At 35.9% G+C, this 22,046-nt stretch overlaps 1 protein-coding gene and 1 long non-coding RNA gene across 2 annotated transcripts in view; one reads left to right on the forward strand and one right to left on the reverse strand.

Annotated features, from left to right (window-relative positions):
* The window catches only part of LOC103236017 (uncharacterized), a 46,443-nt gene that overhangs the window by 16,757 nt on the left and 7,640 nt on the right, over window positions 1–22,046 (forward strand). The window contains exon 3 of the long non-coding RNA XR_012093391.1: window positions 9,178–9,428. This is a non-coding gene — a long non-coding RNA (uncharacterized lncRNA). The remainder of the gene's footprint in view (window positions 1–9,177; window positions 9,429–22,046) is intronic.
* ADH4 (alcohol dehydrogenase 4 (class II), pi polypeptide) lies at window positions 772–18,629 on the reverse strand. The gene is made up of 8 exons (XM_037988714.2): window positions 18,525–18,629; window positions 18,042–18,143; window positions 16,859–17,000; window positions 14,374–14,461; window positions 12,102–12,333; window positions 7,142–7,402; window positions 1,409–1,544; window positions 772–934 (listed from the first exon to the last, which is right to left on the reverse strand). Exons 1-8 carry the CDS (start codon window positions 18,597–18,599, stop codon window positions 777–779), a joined length of 1,194 nt encoding a protein of 397 aa, XP_037844642.2. The 5' UTR covers window positions 18,600–18,629; the 3' UTR covers window positions 772–776.

The following is a 22,046-nucleotide window of genomic DNA, read 5'->3' on the forward strand; positions in this document are numbered from 1 at the left end:
AAATCCCACTTATTTTAATTTTACTTTAGCCTTTTCCTCCTCTCTGTTGTTGTGTCTTCTCTTTTCATTTCTTCTTTGTCCTGCATCTCCTCTATGTAACATTGTTCCTAATGTTTTTGACCTTTGTTTCTATTGATCAAGGCTGTGCTTGAATATTTTACCAAGAATCATTTATCCTAGTCTTACTAATCCCCCAAACCCTAAGAATCTTCCAGGTGGAGCATTTCTATACATCAGTTCCTGGAATCCCTGACATGGGAGACTATATAACTATAATAGTGGATCAGAAGGTATCTTATAGGAACTCCATGGCAAAGCAAGAGAATGAGACAGTTGGAGCATCCTTTACATGTCTGATCCCTGCCACTCTCTGTTCACATAGCCATGGTTTTTACCCCATTCTGATTGTGAAGGGTCTGGGGTAGGCACTCTGTATCAAACTGCAGAACACCACGGTGCCAAACTCAGGGGTACACTGTACTAGAGGGATCTAACATTATACTATGCAGAAACCTCTCTTTCTAGGGAGCAGCCCCAATTGAGTTAATGGTTTTTGAAATGGAAATTGTATCAGTTTATACCACCATTCTACATTGTAACAGTGTACAGATGTGCATTATTGAAATGGAAGCCTTTTCCCTCTGAAATAGCCACTATTCAATCTTTTAAGCACATCTAATACCTGGACGTGGAAAATGTCAGAAAAAACAAGTTGGTTAGTTCTTAACATAAAAAAAAAAAATAGAATCATTGTAAATGTTTTTTCAATCATTCAATCATCTATTAGAAATGTACCTTTTTCCTTGGTTCATTAGGTCGAATGCCTCACTGATTTTGTCAAAAGGCAGGGTATGGGTCACCAATGCATCCAGATTGAATTTCTTATTCTTATAGTCAGTGACCAGCTTTGGGATAGAATCTACACTTTTCCAACCTGTAATGTGGACAAAATGCAAAATAAAGACATGCACTTGACACAAAGTAGTTTAATCAGCATTTGCTGAACGAATGAAATTATTAGGTCAGATTTGGTTTGTTTCAAATAGATTAAACTCCTTCCATCTTTAATTTTCTGCACTTATATCTACTTTAAAAATTTTCTTTATAAGAAAAATTTAAGATTATTTTCCACTCTATATAACAAATTATCTCAATTAGATCAATGTTTATTTTTTGTTCCTTCATGTTGGTTCATTCAAATGCAAATTAAATTTCAATTTGCAAATTATAATTACTTTTTTATATAAATTACTTATAAGTAATTAATAGCTTTAGGTAGTGTTTGGATATGCTCTAAGGATTCAATGTTTGAGTAAATTATTTTTATTTCCTTTCAATAATCTTCACTCTAAGAATTTCAGAACTACTAGAAAAAATATTTAAAGCTATGAAGAAAAAAAAAACTGACCACCAAAGAATGTTCCATTTATAGTACGGCCGATTATTAGCTCCTCTGGAAAAATAGTCAATCCTTTGCTACCAGCAGCTACTCCAATGAAAGTACATGTTCCCCAGCCTGCGGTTGTACAGTCCAGGGCTGCTTTCTGTAAGATCGAACACAAAAGACTACTTGAGTCAGTGGAAAAGTAGAATATGAACTCCACTGTGGGAATGTACAATGCTTTAGAAAAAAATTAATGCAACTCTGCCTGTAAGATAATGGGATTCAAGCTAATGACATCATAGTATCATTGTAGATTGAGCCTTGAGGGTCCAGTGTTCCATTAGAGATAGAATGTTCAATACAGTCTGGGTGTGGGTGACTCATGCCTGTAATCTTAGAACTTTGGGAGGCCAAGGTGGGTGGATCACTTGAGGCCAGGAACTCAAGACCAGCCTGGCCAACATGGCAAAACCCCGTCTCTACTAAAAATACAAAAATTAGCTGGGTGTGGTGTTGCCTGCCTGTAGTCCCAGCTACTTGGGAAGCTAAGGCTGGATAATTGCCTGAATCCGGGAGGAGGAGGTTGCAGTGAGCCGAGACTACACCACTGCACTCCAGCCTGGGCGACAGAGTGAGACTCTGTCTCAAAAAAAAAAAAAAAAAAAAAAAATTAGTAAAATAAAAATAAAGGTGTCTAAAAAATCAGCATACATTTGTGTGTAAGTGAATAAGTTTTATATTTGCCTCTGATAAATGTTTAAAGTGTCAGAGTTTGGCACAAAGGTTGTGAGACTATAAACCTAGCCGAATCTATCTTTGTGTGACTTTTTTTGACAAATAAGACTAATTTTAAAATTGTTAGGTCAATAACAGCAACTGAATCACCTAATTTATCAGCAGAATACCTATGTGTTTAACCTTAAGTTTCTTACTTAGGTTTTCACCTAATGTTCAGATTTTAAAAATAGTTAACAAGGGCCAGGCATGGTGGCTCACGCCTGTAATCCCAGCACTTTGGGAGGCCGAGGCAGGTGGATCACTTGAGGTCAGGAGTTCAAGACCAGCCTGGCCAACATGGAGAAACCCTGTCTCTACTAAAAATACAAAAAAGTAGCCAGGCACGGTGGCGTGTGCCTGTAGTCCCAGCTACTCAGAAGTCTGAGGAAGGAAAATTGCTTGAGCCCGGGAGGTGGAGGTTGCAGTGAGCCAAAATCGTGCCCCTGCACTCCACCGGGCGACAGAGTGAGACTCCATCTCAAAAAAAAAATTTAACAAGGAAATAACCTTAAATAATGACTAATTCTGCATAATATCTCAGTTATCAAAAGTTATCTAGATAACTGTTAAAAATGAAAAAGTATATGTAAATGAAATAAATGCTTATAAGTGGACTTTGTGTAATATAAAATCTGAAAATTATTTTAAATTAAATAATAAATGCTGGATGTGTGAGTCATTTCCAGTTAAAAAATTGTGATATAGGAAAACATACTTCTAAAATTGTGAGATGATTTCATCTATAAAATGCTTACATCTAACAGTTCAGGATTTCTTGCTTTCTAAGTTTTCATGAAAATTTAAGGTTATTAGGAATAATAATTCTAATTCATATATAAATATATAATTGTATTCTCTTTTTTTTTGAGGCAGTCTCACTCTGTTGCCCAGGCTACAGTGCAGTGGCGTGATCATAGCTCACTGCAGCCTCAACTTCCTGCAGTTTCTCACCTCACCCTCCCAAGTAGCTGGTACTACAGGTGTGTGCCACTACACCTGATTAATTTTTGTATTTTTAGTAGAGATGGGTTTTTGCCATGTTGCCCAGACTGCTCTTGAACTCCTGGCTCAAGCAATCTGCCCACTTCAGCCTCCCAAAGTGTTGGAATTACAGGCGTGAGCCACTGTGCCTGGCCTGTATTCTTATTAAAAAATAATTTTATATAATTTGGAGATTATTTTAAAGTTATTTATTTAAAAAGATGAAAAAAGTAAGTAGGGGAGAGAAATATACAGTTATAAATATAAAAATGTATTTTTAATAAAATAATTTAATGATATTTTAATAAAATATGAATTATTCATATATTTCATATAAAATTTGATATAAAATTTCATATAAATAATTTCATATAAAAAAGAACCTTGTGGTAAAATCTTATCCTAAAATAAAATGACTGATTATTTAAAAAGAAAAAAATTAAGATAAGTCACAAGTCCAAGCATATCATAGATCATCTGTGTAAGTCATAATAAGGTTCATGAAGAGGAATTTATAAAAAAATTTTGTATGGAATTAAATTTGCTATAATTAAAAGATTATTATTTAGAATAGTCTTTCTAAGATTATTCCCCTGTGTTAAAACAAAGTTTCTTTACAGTATTGATTTGCTCTTAATAAAATTGAAAGAAATTTAACTTTTAATTTTATAACTTGTTTCTTTTGAAAACTTCTCAAAATCATATGTCAGAAGTTCAACTTTTGCTATGTCTCCCTGCTTTCAGCTTTGTCTCCCCTTGGACTGATATAACTCTCTTCTTTAGCCTTTTCATCAGTTATTATAAGTTTTTTCCTCCAGTTCTAACTATTCTTATGGCCTGATACTAAAATGTTTTATCTTAAAGGTCTAGGAGAGAATGTTTTCCTCCAGTACAACTTGATTCTGTACTCTTGGCTTTTCTTGATATGTTTAAATTTTTCAACGTAATCAGAAAATTTCTCATGCAGCTACTAAGAATTATGTGTTTTTCTGCTGTACTCATAATCCTGAACACACTTTTCCCATGTCTGATTACATTCAAGCACTTTTCCCATCAGGTTTATTGAAATGGGCTTCCCATAAGGAGAAGCAGTCACACTACCAGTTTTTCTTTCCCTTTCTGGTAACTGACTTAAGAAACACCATTTTACATTTTATCAAAATAATTCCCATGTTGTCTATATTAGGTTTTTAATTGCTTTAAAAAACAGGGTTAAGGTTTTTACATCCATATATCCTTATGTATTGCCTTTAAAGTCTTTTGATGATATATTTGGCTAAATGAGTAACTATTGCTTTACAGTGACCTATGGTTCTGTTTTAATCAAATGTTTTGAGGCCTTTAACATTTTTGACAAACACTTTCAAAATTAAATTCTAAATTAAGTCTCTGATTTATTGCTGGGGCTTATCAAAGCTATAAAAAATTAATCACTGAAAAGTTATAAAATCTACAGCTTCCAGTCAGGTCATAGGCTCCAGTATCACTACCTTCAGCTCCTTAAAAGGGTCCTTAGCAGGTGTTAGTAAATAATCCTTGTGCTGGTAAGTTACAGGGTGTTGACCCTTAGTTTAGAGGGCTAGAGGTCATTGAAACCTAGAAACATAGCTTTTCCTAGTTATAGAAACTTTTGGTAGGAGAATAGGTAACTCATCTTTTGGTGATTAAGTAAATCCTTCTCTTTCCAAGGATTTATTTGGATTCTCTAATGTAATTCTGTTCCATAATTGAAAATGACCTTCATGATATAATAAGTCAGTTTAATGATAGAAGATGCTAACTTTTAGGTCAGTGGTTCTCAGCTTGAGAAATTAATTTTTAAAATGTTGTCAGTGGGCCCCCAGCACACAAGAATATCCTGGGTATGGCCCATTCGTTGGTGTTAAAAAAACAACAAAACAACAATGAAAAACCCCTCAGGAAATTCTAACATATAGCTAGTGTTGAGAATCTCTGTACAAGAAAAATAAGGTGAATAGGCTAAATTTTAGTGTTTGTAAATAAATGAGCCATGGGAAGCGGGGTGAAGGATGTGGCATGCTGCACACTGCAGGTACTAACATCAATTCAAAAGCAGGGCCTGAAGCCTTGAACACAGGTGAGCAGTGCCAGATACGGAGCCCTTGATGCATGCATTTTCAATAATAGCTAATGTTTATTGTGTGCTTAGTACCTGCCAGGTACTGTTTTCAGCAGTTTGCATATATTATAATGAAACTGTTCAGAGAAGAATGACTGAGGAACAGCAGCCTGTGGCTGTCATCACAAGTCTTCCTGGATCTCATTCTCTTCTGGGGAATACACCAGTTGTGTAAGAACCAAGGGGGAAGAACCAGCACAAAATTTGCTTCTGGGAAGTATAGAATTTTATGCTTTATATCTTGTCTAGAGGATGGCTTGGGAGCTAGGCTGAGTGAAGGTGTAAGTAAAAGGAATAACATCACAACTACTTCATGGCTCTCACTAATGAAATAAGAAGAATCCATAGGCAGATAATTCAGTTGATGAATTCCTTGGTCATTTCATTAAAAACAAAAACAAACAAACAAAAAACACAAAACAAAACTCCCCAAATCTGTTTAGTGTCTTTGAGTAAATACACATTAGGTGATTATTTGCTGACTCTCTGGAGAATTAAGCTGGGCACTCCAGCAAGGTAACTCTTCAGTATATTGCCTGTAGTTGTAGTTGGTTCTTCATTCCACTTTTTGGAGTAGAATAGACAGGCCGGCTTCGTAAGTGTGCAACCAGTGCAGTCACTGAGGGCACTGTAGCTTGTCTTGAGTCGGGAAGAAATCAGAATGATACAACATTGCAGTGTTCAGGAAAAAAAGGTGATTTAAATTTTGTGGTATGGTTTTTTTGAAATATAGAAAATTTCAAATGTGTAATTTGGACCTAATTTTGCAACCTATTTATTGAGATCTGATGGACAGAGCTGGGCTGTGTGCAGGTTGCTAGCCTCTCCCTGTTCTACTTTAATATGGGAGTGAATGTGTTGTAGCTATTAGGAAACACCAGTCAACCTCTCTTATTTCCTCCTCTAGATCTGCCTTCTGTATATTTTTTTGTGGGGGGAGGGCTCACTTCTCATAAAACACAATTCTTTTAAAATGTTCATTTCTAAGTTTTCTCTATTTTTTGCTGCATTTCATATAGACGAATGAACAAATATTAATAACATTAATATTAAGGACTAATAGAAATAGTTATTTACACATTAATAAACATTACTCACAATAGATTATTATATAATGTATAATATCTAAGTGTTAACAAATAGTATTTATTATCTGTAAACATGTTAATATTAAATATATCAATACATGCACATATTGTTTATTAATTTTAAATATTATATACTGTTATAGAAAAGATATTCTACATTATTAACAAATATTCATATTAATGACATGTATATAATGTATAAGATAGCTAAGCCAAACAGGTGTTTTTCCTATTTATTCATTGCAGTTAGTTAATTCATCCCTTTATATCTTTTGCTAAAGAATGCTGTCACTTAATGCACTTGTCATTTTATTTGATTTCATAGTCAAAAGGAACATTTCTCTAATTAATTAAAAATGAAGAAACCCCTAAAATTGTCTCCAAGGAATAGGAATTGGAATTATCATAGAAAACAAAATTAGAAAATATTATCTCCAGACAAATAATATTGAGCTTTTTAAAGGGATCTCAAAAGAAAAAATCAGCATCTACACATAATGCTGGCATGGCTTCTTATCACAAGAGAAGACTGAACTCACCAAGATAGTACTGGCATTTGGGGGGACACATTCATGGGCATTGAAGGAAATGGAGTATAGCTGAGGGAATGGGAAATGATTTGTGGCTTATACTTCTACTCCACTGTCATCCATTTGAAAGTACTAAGAAGGAATGGTTATAGTTACCATAATAAACATAACCCACTTTCCCCTATTATTTAATAGCCAAAGAATAAATTGAAAACATAAACCAAGAAAAAAATATACATACCATGGTTTCAGATCCACCTGCACAGTCAAGAGCAAAATCCACACCTCCCTTGGTCAATTCAATGATAACCTCCTGGATGGGTTTATGTAGGTCTCTAGGATTGAGGCAATCAGTGGCTCCCAGGGCTTTAGCCTTTGCAAACTTCTCACTGTTGATGTCAATACCTATGATTCTGGAAGCTCCTGCCGCTTTACAACCCATTACAGCAGAAAGACCCACACCTCCTAGGCCAAAGACAGCACAAGTCGAGCCAGGGGTGACCTGAAAGCAGGAAAATTATAAATTAACTTTTAAAGTAGCTAGTCCCACTTTTTTCGTTTTAAGGGGCAGGAGGAAGTGGGGGCATGAACATATGAATTAAGGACAGCCTGCTATTAAACTCTGTGATATAGCCAATGGAGGAAATCTGCCAATGTGAAAATGGATGCATTACTACCTAAATTTGGCGAATTATTTAATGTTCATTAAGATTATAAGAAACAAACCCAAGTAAAAATAATTCCCTTGTTTTACTTTTTCCCTTCAGTGTTAGAACAAAATTTGAAAACCCACACATTCTGAAGGGTTTATTGCTTTCCTTTTAAAATTGGATCACTAGTAATTTGACATCTATATTTCTAATAGGCCTCATTTGGTTGTATTAATATTACAGTGATTTACTTGATCACTCCAAATCACCAGTTTGGAATGAAGTCCAATTTGTTTTACATGGCATGAAAGGATTTTTATTGTCTGACCTCTGTCTACCTTCCAACTTCATCGCCATGATATTCCCAGTACAAGAACTGCGAACAGATTGTTGCACTTCTCCTCATGCTGTAGTTGACGCTGTTCCCTCAGACTGATGTACTTTTCATCTTATTTTCTTTAATTAAAGTATAACCTATACTCCTAGGCCTGACTTCAAGGACATTCTCTCTATGAAACTTTTCTTGATTCTTTAATCAGAAATCAATGCCTATCGTTTTGTTTTTCTTGTATCATATAATTTATAACCTGCCTTGATTGTGTGTGTATGTGTGTTTCTTTAAAAGACTACATTTTATGAAGGCAGAAACTTTTTAAATTCCACATTATTATGAAAGGGTCTTCTGTATGTTGAGTCTTTAATAAATGTTTGTTTCATTGCATTAAATGGAAGTAATAGATAAGATGGTAAGAAAAGATGCTGTCACTGGAATATGTTATTCTACAGACTAGTATAGTGATAGAAAAATACTACATAGAGAGATACTTAATATTTCCTAATGAGGATGCAAAGCTGTTAGTATTAAAACATAAACAAAAGGAAAAGAGAAAATCTGCTCAAGGTAAGTATTAATACATTCTAAATTGGAAACAAAATTACTGAGCAACAGGTAAACTGCAATATTTTCATTATTTATCTATATTAGGTATGCACACCTCTGGCTTTTGCTACTCAGGGGAAATAATATATATGTATATATATTGCAAATAGTAAGAATATTGTTCTTGTGATGGCTTCTTTACTATAATGTTGTGGCATGTGTTCAGTGTGTTTCTTAATATATTTCTCCAGAGTCTCAGTTAAAAAGAGCCTGTGAGTCTCTTAGGAAGTGGAAATGCATTTTTCCCATTGCAGCAGTGTAACTACTAGTTGGATTCTCAGGCTAACTCATGACAGTGTGTAAATAGAATATGCTGCATTACTTGTATTATACAACTAGGCCCCTGTGTATAAAAGTGCATTTGCTCGCAGAACTTTGGTGGGGTCACTATAAATTGCCCCCACAATTTGCAAGTAGGTCTACACACAGTGGATGATTATCTGTCTGCAAGTACCACTGTTAGAGGATATTTCCACTCTTCCAAAGGTCTCTGTGTAATGTTGTTTAATTGGCAGATACAAGCACATCAAAAAGAAATAGGGGTTCTGGTGATGCTAGTATGTTCTCAATAATTATACAGAGAGGTTGCTTCACTTTTCTTCCCAGAAGTAAGTTAAATTTTATCAAAGCTCTTGCCTTTTGAATAGAATTACTGATACTTCACTTTCTTTAATTTCTTCCTATCAGATTCATTTCTCTCTGAGCATCCCATGAGGTGGCTTAGCAGCTGGAATCTCTTCCTTTACAGTGGGAAGAATAGCTCCTGGAAATTTAGGTCGACTTTGACTGGATTTAAAAGAAAGCTGTACAATTCCACTTCTGGATATATAACCAGAGGAAATGAGCTGTGCATACCCATGTTCAATGAAGCATTATTCACAATAGCCAAAATGTGGAACCAATCCTTAAACAAAAGGAAAAGAGAAAATCTGCTCAAGGTAAGTATTAATACATTCTAAATTGGAAACAAAATTACTAAGCAACAGGTAAACTGCAATACTTTCCTTATTTATCTATAATATTAGGTATGCACACCCCTGGCTTTTGCTTCACGAATAGATGAATAGGTAAGAAAAATGTGGTATGTGTATACACAATGGAGTACTACTTAGACTTTAAAAAAGGAGAAAATCCTGTCACAGTGAAAACATGGATGAACCTGGAGGATATTATGTTAGGTGAAATAAGCCAGGCACAGAAATACAGATACTGCATGATCTCACTTGTATGTGGAATCTAAAAAAGACAAACTCACAGAAGGAGAGACTAGGCTGGTGGTTACCAGAGTCTGGGGGAATAAATGAGGAATGGGATAATGTTGGTCAAAGGATACAAAGTTTCGGTTAGAGAGGAGGAATAATTTCTGGAATTTCATTGTACCCTATGGTGACTATAATTAATAATAATGTATTGTTTATCTGAAAATTGCTACGATAGTAGATTTTTAATGTTCTCACCACAAAAATATTAGTATATGAAGGGATGGATACATTATTAGCTTGATTTAATTATTCTACAATGTATACATATATCAAAACATTGCATTATACTTCGTAAATGTATAACAAAATTTTCAATTAAAAATAAGTAATTAAGAAAGAAAGCTGTAGCTGAATCTCTAGTGCTAATGGCCCTTAAAAGGACTGGAGTAGTAGAAGAGGATGGATTGCACGGAGCCCAGCAGAGGAAGACTTGAAGAGTGATACTTCTTCCCTGAATCTCTAGCGCCATACAGCAGAAAACAGGCTTTGACTGCCATGTGCACATCTGCTGTCAACTCCACCCAGCTACTAGTACCCTTCTCTGATTGTAGTTTGGTTTCTAATACAATTTTTAAATTTGTGTATTAATGAGTAATTGTGCGGATGAATACATTTTTAAAGGGAGATAACATGCTGATAGCAAAGAGTAGCATTTTTGTCTATGTGGCAGATAAAATTCTCAATGAAGAGTTATACTTTGGTATCTTGGCTACTAGATCAACCTCTTATTGTGGTGAGGCTGACTTTGTTTCCTTGACACTGAACAACTCTAGGTAACCTGATAGAAAGGACTTTCTGGTTTACAAAGCCGAGGACCAGGCCTCACCAGGATGTTTTAAGGGATTCACATGCACCTGGTTTTATTTGTTCATTCATTGAAAAATTATCAAGCTCCTATTATGTGCCAGGGACAATTCCAGCCTCGAGAGCTATCACAATGAATAACAGAGAGTTCTTGCCCTCAAGGAACAAGTAGTACAATAGGACAGAAAAATACATGGGAGATTTCTCTATAGTGTGATAAGAATGAAGACAGAGGCTGGCGGTGGCTCACGTCTGTAATCCTAGCATTTTGGGAGGTAAAAGTGGGAGAACTGCTTGAGCCTAGGAGTTCAAGACCAGCGTGGGCAACATAGGGAGACCCTGTCTCTATAAAAAATTAAAAAAATAGCCAGGCATGGTAGTGCCTGCCTGTAATCCCAGCTACTTGGAGGACTGAAGTGGGAAGTTCGCTTGAGCCCAGGAGGTCAAGGCTGCAGTGAGTCATGATCATGCCACTGCATTCCAGCATGGGCAACAGAGTGAGACCCTGTCTCAAAAAAGAAAAAAAATTTGGGGTGAAAACTGGGAAGGACACCCAAAGCATACGTGAGAACCTGAAGTAGATCTCTGAGAGGAAGTGATAAATGGAGTCAGCCTGAAGGAGGCAGGGTAGTCTTCTCTGCACTGTTGCTGGAAGCCAAGTGTGGAAAGCCCAGAGACCACAGTGACTGAAGCCTGGAGACTCAGAGTGGAGCCAAGGGAACAGTGCACAGCGGAAAGGGAGAAGTAGGAAGTCACTGTAGCCTACTGAGGAATTTGACCTCACCCGGAGGGAAAAATGAAATAATGCAGGAAAAATAAAATCTTCAGCTTGTTGTTTGAAAGACCACTCTGGCTGCATTTTGCAGTTTTGAGTCAGGAATAAAGGTTGATGTCAGGGAGGTTCAAATAAGGAAGTTATTTGAGATGTCCAACTGTGAGATCCGTCTTTGATATCTCTCTAGTTCTAGATCGGATGCTTTGTAAGAGTCTCTAAATTCTAACTTGGGATTCTAGGGACACATCTGGTCAACATCAGGGCTGCTACCAGAGACCCTCCTTTGAAACTACAAAGGAATAGGATGAGAAGCAGAAATGAACTACTACTAATTGAAGGAGAGAAATCTGTAGCATCAGGGAGAAGACAGGGGTGGTTGTGTGAATATGGAAGTGAGCTTCTGTCATTTTTATTGCCCTTTGATGGAGTCAGCTGTCCTAGGATGAGCATTCATCCTTAGGAGACATATTTAAACAGGCTGTATTTGAATCAGGGATGATCTATAATCTAACATGTTAGTATAGTATAAGAACATATGCTGGGCGCCAATTATATGTAGGCTACTGGGCCAGATGTTTTACATATATAATGTGATTCAATTATCCCCATAAGTATTTTTAGTAGATATTATTCTAGAAGGGTTAAATAACTTGCCTAAAATCACAGAGGTAATAAATGACACAGCCAAAGTTTAGAGATAACTGGTTCATCTGTATCACACTGTCTCCCAGTAACTTCTGTTTTACACAAACTGGTGTTTAACCATTTACCTTGGCATTGTTGATTGCAGCCCCATAGCCAGTTGAAAACCCACATCCAAGCAGACAAACTCTCTCTAAATTTGCATCATCATCTATCTTGGCAAGATTAGTATCTGACACTACAGTGTACTGAGAGAATGTACTGGTTCCCAAGAAATGGTAAACTGGCTTTCCTTTGCAGGTAAACCTGCTAGTTTTGTCTTCCATTAGTTGTTGATCACTAGCAGGACTTTTAAGATTACTAGAAAATTAAAAAAGAGAGAGAGAGAGATACAAATAAAGAGGAGTTACAATAAATGGAAGACTGATCGTTTTCCTACAAAATATGTTGAGCATTATACATCTTTCATGACAATTTACACGACAGAAAAATTAGGGAAACAACAAGACTTTTCACAAAATATAGTTTGTTGGAAGCATTTTAAAGATAACAACACTTTTTTTAAAGTGACAGGCTCTCGTTTTGTCACTCAGGCTGGAGTGCAGGGAATAAACTTTTTTTTTTTTTTTTAGATGAAGTTTTGCTCTTGTTGCCCAGACTGGAGTGCAGTGGCACGATCTCAGCTCACTGCAACCTCCGCCTCCTGGGTTCAAGCAATTTTCCTGCCTCAGCCTCCCGAGTAGCTGGGATTATGGGCATGCACCACCATGCCCGGCTAATTTTGTACTTTTAGGAGAGACAGAGTTTCTCCGTGTTGGTCAGGCTGTTCTCAAACTCCCAACCTCAGGTGATCCTCCAGCCTCGGCCTCCCAATGTGCTGGGATTACAGGCATAAGCCACCGCACCGGCCAGGGAACAAACTTTTATTGAATGCTTTTGTGTACCAGAAATGCTTTTAAGGGCTTTACATGTATTAACTCTTAAAAATTTTTATTATGGAAAATTTGAACATGTATAAAAGTAGAAGGAATCGCATAATGAACCCTTATGTGTCCGTGTCCCAGCTCCAGTAACCATCAACTCATGGCCAATCAAGTTTCACCTATTATTCCTTCACAATACCTGCTCCCTCCGCTACACTGGAATATTTTGAAGCAAATCCCAGATATCACTATTTCATCTGTAAATACATTAACGTGTATCTCTAAAGGATTCTTTTAGGTCCACATATTTGTCGTCTCTTAATTATCTTAAATTATAGATCCCTTCTCTCTCTCTCTCCTTGCAATTTATTTGTTGAAGAAATTGAATCATTTATCTTGTAGAGTTTTCCTCATTCTGGATTTTGCTCATAACATTCCTGTAATATGGTTGAACATATTTCTGTATCCCTGTATCCCCTCATAAATTAGTATTTTTGATGTAAACACTTGATCTGATTCAGATTTTATATTTTTGTGGTAATACTTTATAGGTGGTATTGTATATTTCATTTGGAATATCTAATTATCTCTCTTTTTATAACATTTATTAGAAAGAATTTATTGGCATTGTCTAAATCCATTATTTTATTAAAGCTTTGCAAAAAATATTAGTTCTTTGAATATCTACAACAAATCTATGAAGCAGGGATTATTTTGATCCTCATTTTTTAGATGAAAAAATTGAGGCACAGTAATAGATGTAAGAGTAGTACAGTTTTAGCTTCTTAAATAACTGCTTTCAACTAGTATTAAGGAAGAAAGGATCCGTCTGTAGTCTCAGTAAAGCAAAAACAAGATGATTAAGATTGTGGACTCCGGAGCCATACTGCCTGGGTTAAAACCTGGCTCTAAGACTTATAACTATGTTGCCTTGGAGTAAATCACTTTACTGTGCCTTATTGTTTCCCTCTCTCATCCCTGTAGAAGTAGTTATTATTCTGAATTTGGCATTTATTATTTCAGTGATTTATTTATGCTTTTACTACATATACAAATAACCATTAGAAAGTATAGTATTGTTTTTGTATATGACACCTTACTAAATATTCCTTCATCAATTTGCTTATTTCCCTTAACATTATGTGTGTGAGATTATTTTATGTTAATACATGCAGCTCAAGTTTAGCCATTTTCATTGTTGTGTAGTAGTCCATTGTGCTACTACATAGCAATTTTAAAATTCATTCTCTTTCTGATGGACATTTGTGCTGTTTTAAATTGCTTACTATAATAAGCAGTGTTGCAATGAACATTCCAGCACATGTTTCTTTGTGTGCACTTGCAATAGTATCTTGTACACACCTAGGATTAGAATTAGTATGTGGAAGGTTTGCACCTCTTCAAGGCCATTTAGGTAATGTCAATGTGCTTTCCAAAATATTCATTCAAATTTATACTAACAGTGTAGAGTGCTTACCTGATTTTTCCACAAAAGTTTGTGAGTGGACTCAGACAAAACTTGCATTTTCTACATAGAGGTGCATAAAGTGGAATTACTTTGTCACCTAGAAAGAAAGGCCATATGTTGGATGGTGCCTAAGGTGTTACTTATAGTTCCTACCAGATAAATCAGTGAAAAACACTTTTTCTTTATAGTATACATTTTATATTCAGTGGAAAGTATAGGTGGCTATAATATCTCATTACCTTACAAGACCGCAGATTCCCCCAAGTATTGCCTATATTGTATTTTTTAAAAAATTACTCTGCTAGGCAGTCAAGCAACAAATCTGTGTTGATATCATCAGACACAGAACTCTGGGACTTTGCTGTCATTATGACTCTCTGCATCATGACTGTTGTTTATTACATTTCCAAACACCATGTATGAAACATAACATCCTTATATAATAGGAGAGGTAAACAATTATAGGCTAGGTATAAACTTTATATCATTGCCATGTTTCACCTTTAGATTCACTTTCAAATTCCACATTTTCCCACTTTTAAATAAATTCCAATTTAATAATGACTTCTGTGCTTCAATGCCTGAGGTCTAATGATGATAATTCACATTCGTTCAACATTTAATACATGCCATGCATGCATTTAATACATAACTATTTACAGGTATTATTTCAGAACTTAATTCTCAGAACAACTCTTTGAGATGAGCCCTATTTTTATTCACACTATATAAAACAGAAATCTGAGCTGAATCACAGAAAAGTGACATAACTGGTCAAGATTACATAGCCAGTAAGTGGCAGAGCTGGAGCTAAAGGGATGATATTGGCCAGACTCCTTCATTGACACAAAATGTTGGGAAGCAATTTGTTTGTACAGTCTTTTTTGGAATGGAAAGGTACTAATGTACCTCTAACTTTGGAGCATTCTCATTCAAAGAGAAAAGAGTGGCATGGTTCATCCAGCCTGCCAAATGAGGATTACATAGCCCATATTCTAGTATCTGGAGGATCTGTTGTAAAATGTGGAGTAAATAATTTCAGCTATTGATGTGTGCTTCATTTAGGTATTATGTTTATCTTACAAACTTCCAAAAAGACACTTCGGCTAACACTGACATATGTATATTTCTCACTAAAGCTACCTCTAAGTCCTAATTCTTTACATAGTTTGCTGTTAATATTAAAATAGTTTGCGTTTTTATATAGAAGTTGTTATAACATGTCATTAACAAAACCTTTTATCTTATACCAGATGCAGTGGCTCATGTCTATAATCCCAGTGCTTTGGGAGGCTGAGGCGGGCAGATCACCTGAGGTTGGGAATTCAAGACCAGCCTGGCCAACATGGTGAAACCCTGTCTCTACTAAAAATATAAAAATTAGCCAGGTGTGGTGGCTCATGTCTGTTATCCCAGCTACTCTGGAGGCTGAGGCACAAGAATTGTGTGAACTCAGGAGGTGGAGGTTGCAGTAAGCCAAGATCGTGCCACAGTCCTCCAGCCTGGGCAACAGAGTAAGACTCTGTTAAAAAAAAAAAAATGTCTGGGCACCATGGCTCACGCCTGTAATCCCGGCACTTTGGGAGGCCAAGGTGGGTGGATCACCTGAGGTTAGGAGTTTGAGACCAGCCTGGCCAACATGGTGAAACCCCGTCTCTACCAAAAATAGAAAATCAACCAGGTGTGGTGGCACATGCCTGTAATCCCAGCTGCTCGGGAGGCTGAGGCAGGAGAATCGCTTGAACCCAGGAGGTGGAGGTTGCAGTGAGCTGAGATTGCGCCACGGCACTCCAGCCTGGGTGACAGAGCAGGACTCTGTCGCAAAAAAAAAAAAAGGAAAAACAACACCTTTAATTTTAGATTTAGGGGTACATGTGCAGGTTTGCTATATAGGTAAACTCGTGTCATGGAAGTTTGGTGTACAGATAATTTTGTCACCCGGGTACTAAGCATAGTATCCGACAGTTATTTTTCTGAGCCTCTCCTCCCTCAATCCTTCATCCTTAAGTAGGTCCCAGTGTGCCTGTCATTGCCCCATTTGTATCCACATGTTCTCTTTATTTAGCTCCTACTTATAAGTGAGAACACTCAGTATTTGGTTCTCTGTTCCTGCAATAGTTTGCTAAGAATAATGACTGACAGCTTCATCCATATGCCTGCAAAGGACATGATCTTGTTCTTTTGTAAGGTGTCATTTGTTAAACATGGAAATTTCAGTTTAAGCTAACCTTGTAACTTTGCTTCACAGGACAATTTCTCAGTGCTTTATGTAAATAAAGTGACCACATTTCCCAGATTTTATTAGACAGTTCTGATTTCAAATATTCTGTCCCGCTGCTAGACTGTGATAGATTGTGTGTCTCAGTTTTACTTTGGAAAAGATGGTCCCCCTTTGTAAATAGAGATCAATTATAGCATGCCACGCCAGGACTCTATCAAGAATTATCTCTGAAATATTGTGACATTTCCATTTTATCTGAATAAAATAAAATACCTGGTTTGAAGTTGGTCACTCCTGGCCCAATACTTTCCACAATCCCTGCAGCCTCATGGCCAACGATCACTGGGAAAGCTAAGCCCTCAAATTTAGAATCGATAACAGTGGCATCAGTATGGCACAGGGAAGTAGCAATGATCTGCAAGGCAATTACAGACGTGAATTGTGTTTCTGCAACTATATTATTGAACTAGATGTTACATATAATATTAGGCCTGATATCATTTTGAAACTTTATAAGACTTCTAGAACTCAGTAAAAGAATCACCTTTTGAAAAAAAGAACAAATAAAAATATACTAGGTTAAATTTTTTTCCTCTTATAATGCATCTTTGTTTTCCACCTTTTGCTGTTGTCAGAAAATCAAAAAAGAGATAGGATTGGCAATTATTGCCTCCGGGAGAGGAAAAAATCAAAGGTAATAGGGTTTATATTATAGAGTTATTATATTATAGGCTTATTATAGGGTAAATTTGCTGAAATAAAGTTAAGGTAATATACCTTTTACAGTTGCGAGAACGATATCAAATCAAGGATTGTCTACATTAATTACCAATATATATATCTATATTCTTCTTCAAGGTTCTGTCAATGAGGATGTCCCATTCACTCTCATGTACAGACTCTTAATGTGGGGGTCCTCAGGGAAAATATAAGTCTGGTCAGCTTGGGAAAAATGGAGAAAGTCCAAACTTGCCATCGGTGATCTCACTCTATTCCATGTACTCTCTTCTCCCTGTGACCTACTCCTGTCTCTTCCTCTGGATACCCAGGACCCTTCGGCTGCCCAGAGCAGCATATCAGGTTTTTCTTCTTTGCTGTTTTGGATCAAATTCTCTATCTTCCTTTTAATAACACTTTCAAATAATTAGCAATTGGAAAACAAAAAGAAAACCTAACTAATTCAAATTCAAAGTGAATTCCTTTGTCTGATTCTTAGGGTAAATGATTAATGTTAAGACCAATTAAATTTTAAAACCATTATTCAAAAATTACTAAAATAATGGATGATTTATTCCTTTTTGGGATAATGCCTATTTTTGACTGAACCTAAAAATACAACTTCCCTATACTAGAAACTCCAAGGCCTCTGAATCATAGCACATAGGATTGACATGACAGAAGCCATGTCTCCACTTGAGGCCCTGTCTGCTCCCACCCAAGGAAAGTCTCCACTTACCTGAATGCGAACTTCGTGAGCCTTGGGGGGAGCTACTTCAACCTCTTCAATGCAAAGGGGCTTGCCTGCTTCCCAGGCGATGGCTGCTTTGCATTTAATAACCTGAAAGAGAGAAAGAAAAGGAAGAAGGAGATAGAGATTTTGACAGGATTGGGGGTGGGAGAGAGGATATCATGAGAAAAAAATTAGAATATATTAATACTATAATTTCACAACAAAGAGTTAAAGAGTTCGTGGCTGGATCTTATAGATATTATTTTAAAGACAAGGGATCTTAATGAAAAATAAGAAGTTAAATTCTACATTATAGTCATTACATTTTTTATTTCTTGAAAAATAATAACAGGTGTATTAAAGTTTACCTTAATATAATGCCTCAAGTTTTTCCCTCTATAACAGAGAGGATAGATTTATAGAGTTGGAAAAGGTAGATGGCCTACAAAAATCTATTGAGTGAACTGTTTGAAATCAGCTCTGAATTACCTGAGTCAGATAATTGCTGGAGAATAGATGTGTTTTACATCTTTGCAACTCGAAGTGTGGTCCTCGGACAAGCATTTATTCACATGACTTGGAAATTTGTTAGAGATGAAAGCCCTGCCTCAAATCCACTAACTCAAAATCTGCATTTGAACAGTGTCCCCAGAGAATTCACTAAAAGTCTGAGAAATGAGGCTTACATAATTATCAAATTTATCTGTAGGATATAAATTAAATTAAAAAAAATTTGGTCTAATTGTAAGAATTTGGGGAAAGATGAATGAACAGAATTTAAGTATTTAGGATTCTATAATCCCAATTCTTTTCTAGCCTCAAATTATATTTTTAATTTCAAATATAAGCAACATTGAAAGAAAGCACAAAGAAACAAACCTATAATCTTCTGTTCTAACACTACTATGCTTACATTTGGTATACTTTTCCCAAAGTCTTTGACAACATGAATATCTATTTTTCAATAGTTAAGTAATTTTGAATTATGTTTTTGAATATTATTTATTTTGTTTCAAAGGAAATATATATTAATTATAGGAAGTTTCAAAGTGCCAAGGCATATCAAGTTTTTAAAGACAAAAAATAAAATGAAATTCATCTGTGAGCTCATTACCCACTTTATGCTTTTGATGCAAATTCTTTGAGTATCCCCAAATAAGATACATTGTCCATAGTATTTTATAACATGCTTTTTCTACTTGTTAATATACTGTGAATGTTTTCCTATATTCTCCTGCAACGTTATTTGTAACTTATGCATATTCTATTTTAGGGTTACAGCCTAGTTACTTAAATCTCTTCTTTTGGCAATTTGAATAATATTAATATTAACTGAACACCCTTGTAATAAACATTTTGACAATCCACAGTTAATTTCCCTGGAATAAATTCCTGGCATAGGGGCCACTCATATCCTTTTGATCAACTGTAAGTCACTGCTTCCTGAGTTCCTGAAGGAAGCTTCTTTTAGCCAAACATACAAAGACACAGAAAAGCACAAACTGAACAAAGATACAGCTTATTTGCTTACTTTGCCCTTGGTGCCCATTTTTCTTTGAGAAACTGTGTTGGGAGTTTCTTTCTGAGTTAAGAAGGCTTCCACTGCTCCCCAGAGAGTTCTGTGTCCTATAATGAGCCGTCTGCATAAATACCATTCATGTTGCATAATTCTCCAATCACTTTCTTTCCTTCTTTGTTGCTGTAATTCACAGCTCTGCCGGCCTCTTACCACGTCATTTGTACTATTGGACTTCAGCTGCAAAGCCCACTACTCTCAGTGAGCTCCAAGATTTTTAAAATTCTTTTTTCTTTAATTGAAAAATATAAAATAATAGGGAAAAGCCCATTAAACGTATAAAGAGGAATTACCAAATAATTATGAAGTAAAGGAAATTTCTACCCCTTAGAATTGCCCATTTAACTTACTTATTCTCCTCCTTCACAACTCTCATAATCATTTCTGCATTTTTAGTGGTTTACTACCTATTTATGCTTCTCTATCCAATAGTTTAATCTAGCAAAGCCTTTTTATGAATGGAATCATAGTGTATGTATTGTTTCATGTCTTTTTTCTCCCCTCTACTCTAGTGAGAATCATTCACATTGCCTGTGACTGTAGGTTATTTTCATTACTCTAGAATATTCCACTGTATGAATTGAACATAATTTATTCACCCATTTGCCTTTTTGCTGTTTTTTTCCTTTTTGCTTATGATGAATTAGTGGTTACATACACATTCTTTTCATGTACGTGGTTGCACATATGCTTGAGTTGCCTTAAAGAAAATTCAGAACTGATATTCAGCCAGTACCCACTATGAAGTCCATGCCAATTATCAAAATTTGGAAATATTTTTATTCAGCTTGGTAAAAAGTCACTATCCCAAGTCCTCAAGTTCCCCTTCAACTCTGTTGCAACCCTGGGGGTCCCTATTTAGTCACTGCTAAGGAGCTACTCTTTTTGTCCCGCCTGATGTGTGAGTCCATCAACCAGCCCTGATGGTTCTGGGTCTCTGGCTGTTCCCCCAAAACAGAATAGTCCCTGGAACCCCAGTAGAGAAATACCTAGTGTCCATCTGACCTCCTGGGGCTGTGGCCACCAGTGCTGTGGGTCAGAACTCCCCTGGAGTCACATATGTGTTTCCATTTGTGAGAAATGGAGTTTCCTATCTGTACTGGTTGTTAAATATTTTTTGACTAGGAGTGGAATTAAAGTCTTCAACTTTAATAAGAAGGCCAAGGAATTGTACAGAATGGCTTCACCTACCATCAGCAGTGCATGAGGGTCCTTGTTGCACCACATCCTCACGCATGCTTGGAATTGGCAGACTTTAAAAACTTTCTTAATCTAGTGGTGCGTAAAGATATCTAATTGTGTTTTTAAAATTTGTATTGATCCGATTATTAATAAGGATAAGCACCACTCCTGTACTGGAATCAGCTCATACTGATTTTGTTGTGCTTATTCTATTAACTAGTGAGAGATGTTTAGAAATCATTATGATTACTCTGATTTGATCATTACAAATTGTATGTGTGTACTGAAGTATCATAGGTACTTCACACAATATGTGCAATTCTTTCTGTACATATTAAAATTAAAAATAAAAATGAATAAATAATAAAATTATTTAAAATAACTAAAAATAAAAAGAAACAAAAAATACATCATTATTATGAATTTGGTAATTTTTGATAGTGCTTTTTTTTATTTTACGTATCTTGAAGCTTGATATTACGTGCATGTAAGTATTCTGCGTTCCATGTATTTTAGGAAATTTAACAACATATTTTTACTATCTTTCCCTGGCAGTGTGTTTTCATTATCTGCATCATTTCTTTTAATAGTCCCCTAGTATTCCACCATCTCTTAAATATTTCAGTTCTATTAAACTTTTTGAAAGCATAATTTATACTCTTTGTTTCTACTTTTTCACTAACTACATTTCACTCAACTCATTTGATTTCCATCTCTTTGTTCTATTGAAACTGTTTTCCCCAATGCAATGCATGCCTTTTTTTCAGTTTACTCTGATTGGAGCATCTACTGTGGCCAACTAACCCTTTATATTTCCTTAAGGTGCGTCTCCTGGTTACTATCTTGCATTCCCACTCTTTCTATTTGGATATGGTCTTTTTCCTTTTTGAATCTCCGTAGCACTCGTGTTTGCATAACTCTTCAGGCTTACACATAAATAGGCAAATGAAGCAAAGTAAGTTTTGCTTATTTTGTCTCATGTTCTGTTACTTGTGTCTTTTCTGACAACCTGTTTCCTACCTGTAGCCTCCTTAACTGTGGAGATTGTATTTTATTTACATTTCATATCCTGAAGAGTATACTTCAGAGCCCCCCCAAAATACTAGGTGATTACTAAATGCTGGTCAAATTGAATCATGACCTTGGAAACACAGTCGGCACTAACACTGTTTTCTGAATGCTTGGTATCTGTCTTTTTTTGGTCTTTGCTTCTGTGCTGCACTTTGATAAACTTTTTGAAGTTAAGGATGGTC

Source organism: Chlorocebus sabaeus, chromosome 7, assembly GCF_047675955.1.
Source record: "Chlorocebus sabaeus isolate Y175 chromosome 7, mChlSab1.0.hap1, whole genome shotgun sequence".
Classification (NCBI taxonomy): domain Eukaryota; kingdom Metazoa; phylum Chordata; class Mammalia; order Primates; family Cercopithecidae; genus Chlorocebus; species Chlorocebus sabaeus.